Source organism: Mustela nigripes, chromosome 6 (genome assembly GCF_022355385.1).
Source record: "Mustela nigripes isolate SB6536 chromosome 6, MUSNIG.SB6536, whole genome shotgun sequence".
NCBI lineage: Eukaryota > Metazoa > Chordata > Mammalia > Carnivora > Mustelidae > Mustela > Mustela nigripes.
Window position 1 is genome coordinate 129725571 of NC_081562.1, and position 11408 is coordinate 129736978.

At 39.5% G+C, this 11408-nt stretch overlaps 1 protein-coding gene across 4 annotated transcripts in view; it reads right to left on the reverse strand.

The window, feature by feature from the left end:
• PLXDC2 (plexin domain containing 2) overlaps nt 1–10779 on the reverse strand; it is a 463944-nt gene extending 453165 nt beyond the window's left edge. The window contains exons 1-2 of one of the 4 annotated variants that reach the window (XM_059404220.1): nt 10668–10750; nt 9665–9931 (exon numbers count right to left, since the gene is read on the reverse strand). Coding sequence is in view for 2 of the 4 variants with exons in the window: in XM_059404216.1 (XP_059260199.1) it covers nt 10668–10779 (112 nt within the window). In the remaining 2 variants the exon portion in view is untranslated. The other 3 variants (XM_059404216.1, XM_059404219.1, XM_059404217.1) reach the window with 3 other exon arrangements.
• Nucleotides 10780–11408: the final 629 nt, after the last annotated feature.

An 11408-nucleotide genomic window follows, 5' to 3' on the forward strand; every position in this document is an offset into this window, starting at 1 on the left:
GCAGGGAGCCTGCTTCCTCCTCTCTCTCTCTGCCTGCCTCTCTGTCTACTTGTGATCTCTCTCTGTCAAATAAATAAATAAAATCTTTAAAAAAAAAAAAAAAAGAAAGAAAGAAATATGTAGAAATTAGATACACAATTCTTTGCCCGAGTAATAAATCTGAACAAATACTGTGTATCATACCAGTGGAACACTAACAAGATTCTTTTGTTGAACAAATTTTCAAAGAGGACTTCTATACTTGGAGCTAGTGATTCAGTGGTGATCAGTCCCACACGGCCTCTAACCTTGGGCAGCTCACATGACTACACTTCCAGTGATGAGAAGTGATAGGACGAGGACATTTAGTTGTCTAGAGCTTGGAGCTGCCAAACAAACACTCATAACATTATTCAAGATGCCAAAAATCAAATCCAAGCTGAGACCTGAAGGACAAATAGTCAAAGAGAGGAGGAAGGTGTGCTCCAAGAAGAAGGAATGGCGTGTGCAGTTTCAGAGGGAGAGAGTGTGTGCTCAGGAAATGGGAGAGCAGGTGGGAGGAAGTGATGGGTTTGAATCCAGGGAGGCAAGCCAGGACAAAATTACTGAAGGCCTTGACTTTAGGGGGAGAGCAAAAGGAAGGCAGGAAACATTTTCAAGAGAGGAGTGACATAACTAGATTTTCATTCTAGAAAGATCTTTCAGGCTGTGGAATGAAGAATGGCTTCCAGCAGGACAAGGTTGGAGGCAAGGTATGAATCTATTGAAGTAAAGTGGACTAAAAAAAAAAAAAAATGGTGGCCTGCCAGAGCCAGAAAAAGAGAATGAGGGATGGAGAAAAGCAGTCTGGAGTCAGACATCAGGGCTTGGTTTTAAAAAATTGGCTTCCTATTGGCTGTGACTATTTTACAAACCTCTCTCCTAAAAACAGCTTGACAAAACTGACATTGCACAAGCCTGGCTTCCTGCATAAAGCTGTTTTGCAATGTCCAGACAATGAGACTATAATCTGCAGAAGGACTTTGAATCATGCTTGTTTTTAAAAATATCTAAAATGAACAACAGATGTTAAAAAGATAACGAAGGCTAAATAACAAAGAAATAAAACAGACTGCCTGGCTTGTCAGTTTATTCCTGATTAAAAAATATCCAGATGAGTACACAGGAGTGCAGAGCAACAGCCCGTCAGGAGGAAGAGATGAGGTTAGGATTTGCAACTCAAGCAAATTATAACCCTTTAATTTATACATGCTTGTAGTCTGAAGAAAATCATAAATCTATTACCTTTAAATGGTAGTAATTTATAAAGTGTATTTTCTTTCGGTGTAAATCTCCCATGAAATTGATACTAATTGGCTGAAGAGCAAACATTAAGGAGAATCCTAAATCCAGGGGCTTTTACCATTCTCACCCAAGCTATTTCTTTTCTTTTCTTTTTTTAAAAGATTTTATTTATGTGAGAGAGAGAGAGAGAGTGTGTGTGTGTGTGAGGGAGAGAGAGAGAGAAAGCACAAGTGGGATGGGCAGAAGCAGAGGGAGAAGCAGACTCCCCGCTGAGCAGGAAGCCCGCTGCGAACTCCATCCCAGGACCCTGAAATCGTGATCTGAGCCCAAGGCAGACACTTAACTGACTGAGCCGCCCAGGCGCCCCACCTGAGTTGATTCTTATGAAGGAGCAAACCTACAGTCTTGCCTGGAACTGCTGTGCTGGTCCAGAGAGGGTCACTAAAAGGGACACTGTACAAGTGTCACCATTTCCATGTATTATTTGCCTAGTCCTCACCCTTCATTTGTAGTAGTTTCCAAGGAGTTAGGAAGGAACATTCTCCCCCTCCACTGAGTTACTCATTTTAGTTACCCTATGGTTTCCACCTGTATTTCCTAAGAAACAATTACAGATGTACCATTAGTTTCATGATGTGATCAGGAAAACACCACTAGTTCTCAATCTAAGAACACTGTTTCAACTCAAAAAGATCACTGCCAAACAGTCACTATTAATAGTTTGTCATGAAATGCCATAGTACTTGCTCTGGCTTTTAGATGCTATTGGAAAGAAGTTATATCGTCTCCCAGGTGTTTAGAAATTGAAATCTTTACTAAATGACCCTGAGATTTAATGTGACTTCAAAGTCCAACAGAGTTTTTAGTGAAATCTGCAAAGTTTACTCTAAACAGATAATGGAAAAGCAGAGTCTTCTAGAATAGCCAGGACACTTCTGAAGATCAAAAACAAGGAGGACAGGTTTGCCCAACCAGATATACTTATTATAAAGCAAAAGAAATTAAGATTGTGTGATAGCCATATAGTGATAGTTATCAGGGTTTCCTCCCCCACACCACTCTCCCCACTCCACCCCGCCGCCTGTATATTTGAAGTTCTTAATCTTGGAAGAACTATCAGGGCTTGTCCCAGGAATTATCTTTCATAGTAGAACATTCATAAGCCCAATAGCCCATGAATCCTGTCTTTAAAATATAAGTGGAGTAGCCCCTGCATAGGAACATGAAGACACATTGTAAGGAAACGGACAGCATGAGTATTCAAAACTGCACTGATTGAATAACTACACTGATTGATGAAAGATGGATAAATCACTTGTAGGGGGAAAAAAACTGGAAGGCGATGAGGCAACTGTGGAAAAATTAGGACCAACACAAGTACATGTAATACCTGTGTATAAAACAGCAAGTGATGTTATTATTATTATATTGAAGTGGTGAATTATTACACAATTCAGTCCCAACCAAAAGTGTTTTGTGACACATTCATCAGTATTATGCAAGACTTGCCATATTAAGAAACATTACCACAATACTCTGATATAGGAAATCGTTTTACATGTACTTCAGGTCAATTGAAATGCTTTCATAAAATTCACTAATTTGAATGGGAGAAATTTAATTTGAATAAAAGACATTTTAAAAACTATGCAAAATTTTAAATTCCAATTTACAAATCAAAACAGATGCAAATATACGTCACCCAAGATATAGGGTATCCTAAGATGTTAATTAAGCTATGAAAATAAAACACCAAGCAGTATCTTTTTAAATATAGCAAGAATGCCTTCAAACTAATGTGAAATGGCATTTTTTTAAAACTAGATGTCAACTTTATTTTTATAGAGCATCCAGAACTGTCAAATAGGTATAAAATACTCTTGAAATTTGTGTCATGTAAACACAAAAACCTTGAATGATCCTCTCTAGTCCCACTTCAAACAAACACGTATCAAAGAACAAAAATGCAAATATATAGTGAAACATCTCTTCGTTCAACATTTGTTTCTTAGTTTTTCATAGTTCAATTGTGAACATATAGTATGCTTTATCTAATTTTCAATGTGAAACTATGGACTAGCAAAATAATTGAGGTTTTTTTTTTTTTTTTTAATCAAATGTTCAGGACAAGATTCCTTCAAATAGGAATCCATTTGCACCAAGAATATGATTTCAGGATATCAAAAATCATTCCACATATGTTTTCTCAGGAATATCTTGCAGTGCAGACTACAGTGATATGTTGAAGAAAAGGCAGAGCAGAAGAAGGGGAAGGAACAGTCAAAATAATCAGGTTCAATATCGGACTTGCTCCCTGTTATGCCTGCAGTAATTTCAGTGGGCTGTTTTGACCGAACAAGTGAATAAAAATACACCAGTTAAGCAATCAGATCTGTTGTGTCAGTGATAGCTACTGTCTATATTTGTTTCTGGAGAGAGTTAAGCAAATATGCATAATAGAAATACAACCTAGTAGACTATTTCACATCTTGAAAGTCATTATTATTTGTGAATTTCATATTCTAAAGCGATAAACTCTGCTTATCTTGCTTCTCTTTTAGGGTTTAGAGAAATAAGTATTTTATTGGATGTTGAGATCATGGTTTTCAGAGACAAAAAGTTGGCAGCTATTTACAGATAACACAGACACAATTAGCAAGTGTGTTACCCAAAACCAATACCTTAAAAAATGTCATTGCAAGCTGAATGTTCCATATTCCAACTGGACCAAGGAAAATATGATCCTGAGCAAAATAAACCAGGGTATACTTACCAAGCCTTGTGCTTAAAGAAAATACGTCGGCTTTACTTACACTTCTGCCATCAGTGAACACTTCAAGGAGTATGTAGAAAAGTGACTTTTAAAAATTCTGATTTTTATGCAGTTTATCCACAGGGCAAACTCTTTACATCCACTATATTCTCAAAGCCTCAATGAGCTAACAAGCACCTTACCTACAGGAGGAGACTTTGAGCAATATGATTCTATAAAAATTTTCCAATTAGCTAGTGAAAAATAGCAGATGAGGAGAGGGAGAAACCAAGCAAAAAGACTCCAGAAAAGTAGAAGGGAAGTCTGCAACCCTTGTCTTTATGACCCTCTCAACAAAAACCGCAGGCTGCTCTCTACTAGACATCTGAAGCCGTAACAGTGACCATCACAGATTTTAATTTAGAAAAGGAAGAGCGCTACTAGTGCTTACATCTGTTTGGGTGACCTCTGGAGGAAGGGATTAAAACTCTGGATTTCAAGGGAGGCCACAGAATTTCCAATTTCATATTCGTGTCTGCAATCTTTAACAGGTTACCCGAATTCCAGACAGGTCCCTGACAAGACCTCAAATTCTGTACAAATACCCAAATCGGTACCACTATTCCACATCTTACCACCTTCTTAATTAAAGAGGGCAAAATGAAAAAGATGCCAGAGAACAAATACAAAATGAGCTCAAAGTCCAGTTGTAACACAGTGTGGAGTATTTACTACATAATATACTATATAATTTATAAATTACTATATATAATACTATATGTTTACTATAGAATATCTAATATGCTGGGTTCTTCCCTCAGATATTATTGTGTTCATCTGACCAAGTAATATGTGTCACAATGAATACTGGCAGAAACTGTCTTGATAAAAGTATCCCTACTTAGTCTGTCATTCTTCAATAACTTCCTCAGTTGAACAGAACCATTGTTTGGAGGCTAGTGAGGGGAGACATTCTGTGTGAACCTTAGGGAAGAAAAAAGACTTCTCAGAGCACAATACTATGAAGACATAATTAAAGCTTTGAGAAAATGTGCTTAGACTAAAGGCAAAGGACTGGAATTAGATTAAAAGAAAGCTGAAAAGCAACAATAATATATAACCTTATGTATTACACTGATCACTCTTTGTTTACTTACTTCCCATCTCTCAAACAAATACAAGACCAGATTTTAAGTGAGGGAAGTTAGGCAAAAATAAATGAGTGGGAAAGAGAAGATGAAGATGAAGCCCCAGGTAAGCTAGTCCACAAAAAAAAAAAAAAAAAAAAAGGGGAACGACCAGAAGGTTTATACACTTGTTGGATGCGGGCTACAAATTGTGCTCTGAGCTTTCAAGAAACCAAATTTAAGAGGTAATGTATCTGATCACTACTCACAATATCCAGAAGGTAACAACAAATTCAATGAGAATAACAACTCTATTAATACAGAAGATTTCTCTCTTTCTCTTTCCTTCTGCCCTCACTACTCAGGGAGCAGTCACTGTGAAATACATTGCATAGTACCACCAATTCCACCCCTCCCAACAGCCACGATAACAAATTTATGAGACTGCTTTCAGCTTTTTTTAACTTTTTTTTTTTAAAGCCTCCTTCAGTGCAGGTTGATGGTATGAGGCCTGAGCACAAATCAATTCAAAAGTAATTTCACAAAGAACTAAAACTGTTTGAACTATTTAATAGTGTTAATCTCCACTGAAAACAATCACCTATATCGATATATATACACATACACATGTATGAATATATGCATATGCATTTTTATATTTACAAATGTAAATATATGTATATGATTTTTCATATATACACACACACATCTGTACACACATATATATAAACAGTAAAGCTGTACTCATTATCTTACAAGTGAATAACAATTTCAATACTTTGAAAATAATTTCCACCCATATTCCATCCTATACACACACACACACATACACACACACACACTGTACTTTAAGGTGTTAGATTAAGAACACGAGTAAAAATTCATTCAGAAACCAGAAATATAGTTGGGGGACAGAATGAACTTGTTAAAAGTTCTGTTAATAGAAGCTTTAAGGTAAGTACGATCTACCAGAAGCATTATGACAGTTCAGCAGATCTCTGAATTCTACTCTCTAGTTTTAAACAATTAATTCTGTGAAACCTATCTATACATTCATTTCCAACTGACTAATGGAAAAAGTCATAAATAGGGTAAAAAGAATATTTTTAAAAGTCTCCCAAGGTGACATTCAAGGCAATAGTTCAGCTTGAACCATAATTCCATTCGGTTCAGTCAGTCCAACAGCTGACTGAGCATTTCATGCATGCCTCTGTAGAGGACACAGGCGATTCAGAAATGAATGACAATGGACCCTGACCTCAAGAACATGATATATGGTCCAAAGAAGTATATGAAAGAGATGCAGAAATGGGAAGGGGGGGGGGAAACAACAATAACAACAACTCTCACTCTAGGAAGCAGAGTCAAACAAGTGCCCTTAAAAAGGCAGAGAGTTCTCTGGAGGGTTCTAGGTGTTAGGGGAGATAAGCCTGTAAGGAAAAGTAAGACGGACAGAAGGAGGTGGACTAGGGAAGGACTAGTACATACCATAAACACTCAGGGAACATCAAGGGACCTCAATTAGAGGGTTCAAAAACAGGGAGAGAGAGAGAGAAGTGAAACAGTAGGTCTAGGCCACATGATCTCGAAGATCATGGTGATGAAACTATTTAATGTGGTAGGAAACATCTCGAGACTGCACACTCATGATCACAGCTGTGGATCAATTCATTAATCTTGAAAAATATACGGCTTCTACAATAGGAAATATCTTTCAGGAAGCAAAAACCGGACCAAACTAATGAATCCATGTTGTCTATATCTTTGCAGGAAACTATCTTATAGAGAAGAAACCTGTTTGGAGCAAATTAGTATCTTCTATTACTAAGTTTTACTCAAGTACATTCTACTTGATAAAAACCTGTTTCTGAAGATCATACTTAACAAATGCATACACTGTCCTACTTAAAATAATTTTAAGTCTCAATACAGCCAAGAACTAAAGATCTTACCCAACCTTGGGCTTCAACTTGGATCTATTCTCTAGAGGAAAAAGGACTCTCACATTTTTTGTTTTAAAAATTTTTGCTTGCAATCGTGAATCATTGATTGATTAAAAATCAACCTGCTTTTAGTCCATTAATCTGACCCACATATACTTTATAGAGAATATTCAGTTCTGCTATAATTTTCTGTTCTAGGTATATATGCAAACGGAAAATTTATACTAATGACAGTAGGTCTCAACAGAGATACTCTCATAACTCCAAAAGGTAGTAATATCTCAAACTAAGTCTTTTAACTTCAATGAAAGCTGAAAATAATAGAAAAATGTCCCAACAGATAAACAACTAAAATAAATATGAATGACCTGCTAAAAGTAAAGTATTTCTCTCTAGTACACAGTAATATTAGAAAGTTTAAATAGTGGGAATTCCATGGAGTCCTAAACGATCTTTGCTCTCTCTATAGGAGTACTGAACTTCTTTGTTACATTAAGATACATTTAAGAGTAATAACCAGGCCAAAACAACTCCGTAATATTAGGCCTTTTGTCCTCATTTAAATTTTAGAATTCTTTGAGACACTAATACATCCTTCTCCTTTGACACTGTTATTAGACTGTCTTTCAATCAATTTAGGATATAAAATGAATGACTAACAACACAGAGATAAAATCAGATTTATAGAATTTAGGATTATTCTAAGCTTATTTTTGTCTAAACATTGGGAGTTGAGAAAAACTAATATGGCAAATACTTCTAAGATATATATAGATTATGTTCAATCTCAAAAATAAATTCATTACATGATAATGAAATTTTAATCATAAAGGAAATATTTTAAAGCTACATTCTTGAGAATTCCACAATAATTTGTTAAAAATCTCCAACAGTGATGCAAAAAAGGTTATTTGGTTTTTTCCACTATACAAGTACACCACAAGAATGTATTTGAAATATAGACTTTTACATAATAGGAGGTGCTATATAAATACTGAATGAATGGTTATTTTCAATTAACATGGGAAATAAATACTCACTATTACAAACTGCCACTCATTAACTTGAAATATCAAAAAATATTGCCCATAAGAAAAACAAAGTATTCAAGATCATTAATCTGAGACATTTGGGAAAGAATGGGAAGAACAGGAGAAAATAGCAGTTTCTCTGCCCTCTGGTGGCAACAGAATCAACTGCAGCATTTCTAAAGTAATGCATAATTAAATGCCCTGTTATGAAATCAGGTTTTTTCTCCCTGTGCCAAAATGTCTGTGATAAAAATCCTGGTTGCTACATGACAAATTTCAAGGCCACTGGACTTTTTAAAATTTCTTCATTTTGAACTTTTACCTAAACTATTTACAAGGGAAGTTGTTTTTTTTTTCTTCTATTTGTTTGCTATATTTTATATATTCAATAGGCTAACCATTTAACTCCAAGATTATTCAACTACATGTAGACTGACATCCAGTAAAGAAGCTACTTCAGTTTGCAATAAATCTCTAAAACATTTACTGAGACATTTAAAACAATTCATTTTTTCCTCAATCCTATAAATATATGGGTTTCTAGAGTAATTTTCCACCACAGATACTAGTTTATAATTAGTCTGTAACACCTGTACATTTATGTTGAGCAATTTAGGCATTTTCTAATCCACAAAGCTTTTAACTATCTGGTCGATTTTAGAATGCAGTCTTTATTTCATTCTCAATTTGAGATATTAGAATACAAAATGTATTGTAAACATGTTCTTTTCTCAGTAACACATCGTTTATGAAAGAAGCTCAGAAAAAAAAATATTTGCTGACCTTTATTTTATTTTTTACTGTAAATGCATTATTTACTTCCAGTGCCAAAGAAGTTTTCAAATAAACAACTTGGGATGTATTTGGTTACACACATCTCTAATGTCCTTTGGGATGAAGTAAATTGTTTTAAGCATCTACTTATTCCATGAATGTGGCTATGCCTTATCAATATTATAAGGCGAAAGTCTTATTTTTTAAGCCAATGAAATGTATCAGAGAAATAAACAAGAAAGAATAATCTACTGATATGATACCTAGTAAAGAACAACCTATGTCCATTTATGCAGAAAATTGCATGTGACAAAGACAAATCAGTATCAAAAATAGTGGAGTTCTAAGGTGTTTCAGTTTTAAAAGTGTCGTCATCATGTTCCCCCTCCTCCCAACCCACACACCCCTCCAATCATGAATTGGACCACAGAATCAGAATCTGTGCCTTCTCTATAAGCATTTACACCAGGGGCAGAGACAGTGCTTTAATAGATTTCTAGGTCTTGGATTGGTAAACTTCATTCAAGAACTTTCTCCAAGATTCACCTCACCTGGAATCCCCAGGCAACCTCGGTAGGCTTCCATCTGCGACTTTCATGTTTGACATTTGTGGACACCTGTATACTTTCTGAGGAAGCACTTAACCACCCCGCAACCCCCACCTTCAGAATTAAAACAAAACCTTGATTATTCTAATCTGAAAGTTTTTTTTCTTTTTTTTTTTATTCCCCCTCCCAGTGTTTTTGTTCATTTCACCTCCTCTGGAAATCTAACCTGAGTTCACAAATTTCTGTCAAGGTCTCTCTCTCTCTGCCTGTTTCTTCACTTTCTTGCTGAGGGGCAGAAACGGTGAGGAGGCAGCCAATTCTCAGTGGCCAGTGTCGCGGGAAGCACCAGGACCTCGGCTCAGCAGCACCTAGCCTAAGAGCCGGCAGGCCGTGGGTGGAGGGCTGCTCCGCGGGCTCCGCGCTGGTCCCGGGGGCGCGGCTCCCGGCTGGACGCGCACCTGGCTGGCATCCGCCTGAGCAGGAGACACTGCCACTGGGAAGATGCAAAGACCAGGTCTCCGCGTGGGGGCAACGCCAGGGCACTTGGACGAACCCCCGGCACGTTCAGGCCTGTCTGAGAAGCCGGACCGCGGAGGACAATGGGGGATAGGGATTGGTCTCCAGAGGCGCGCCCGTCCCACTTCTGCCCCCTCCACCCCTCCTCTGCGCCCCACCACACCTACCCCGCCCCACTTGCAGAGCCCGTTTAGCCCAGACAGCGAAAGGGAGCTAAGGCGGGGATAGCCTATGGAAAGAAGGACTGGCCACAGTAAATTTTCTCCAGCTGGTGGGGGAACCCTGCAATACCAGGCTGCCACGACGTCCCCCACCCACAGCCCCCATCACGCACTGGCTTAGTTTGTCGCGGCAGCAGGGAAGCAGGAGGAGCCAGAGGGGAGACTGCCCAGGGATGCCAGTTCCCGAGAGAGATATCTACAGAAGGAGGTTTGCTCTTACACACCAGAGCCCTCTCTCTGCGACTTGGCGAGACGGTACCACCCCCTGTTGCTCAGGTGAAGGAAACCTGAAATGCTCAAGAAAACCCCCAGTCCCCTTCTCTAACCATTCTTTTCCCCATTCAGAAAGTCCGAGTTTACCCGAAAAGCAATTGCAGTAACTTTCCCAAGGGCAGACATCTAAAGTGGGGGGTGGGTTGAGAATGGGGGGTGGGGGGGCGTTAGCGAGGTCTTCAGTGGCTCACAAAATCAACAAGCAAAAGTGCATCTTACCATTGATTTGGTTTCCAGGGTCCCCTTCAGTGAACTGAAACCGGTCCATTAAAAAGTGGCAAAGTAACACAACTCCGGCAGCGGCCAGGTCGGCCCTCGGGAACCTCGCCATGCCGCCTCCGCGACCTCCCTCCCCCTCCCGCCGGTCGTTCCTCCGCGCCGTGTGCTCGGGGGCTCCGGGTGGGAATGGGGACCGTGGGGGACGACGGGCAAAGCTCCGCGGACCGGTCTTGGCTGAACCTGGAACCTCTGTAAATTTCGATGGGATTTCACACTCAGGAGCTGGGAAGAGGAAGAAGGGAGAGCGAGGGGGGGGGGGGGTGCAGTTCTCTCTGGACCTCCGGGTCTCTCTTCGCAACTTGCCACAACACTCGCTGCCCTCACCCCAGACACAGGACAGCAACTGCGGGGAGGAAAGGCCACTTGCAGCCGGGTCTCGCAAACTCTCGGTTCCGCACAGGCAGCGCCACCGGGGTCCCTGGAGACAGTGACTTTCGAGCCCCCGCGATACGCTCCACTGGGTTCAAAACAGATCTAATTCCACAGCCAGCGCGGCTGCCTTCTCCAAATCCAAGAGGGCTGTCGGCTCAGAAGGAACTTTCCCCAATGTTGGGACGGCCCCCGTGGGAGGTTTGGGTTTGCGGGAAGGGGGTTAATGTGGGCTGGCGAAACCCCTCCGACAAGTTTTTCTTCTTTTCTTCGCCCGACGCAGGGCGCGCGTCCTTTCTCGCAGCCGGAGGG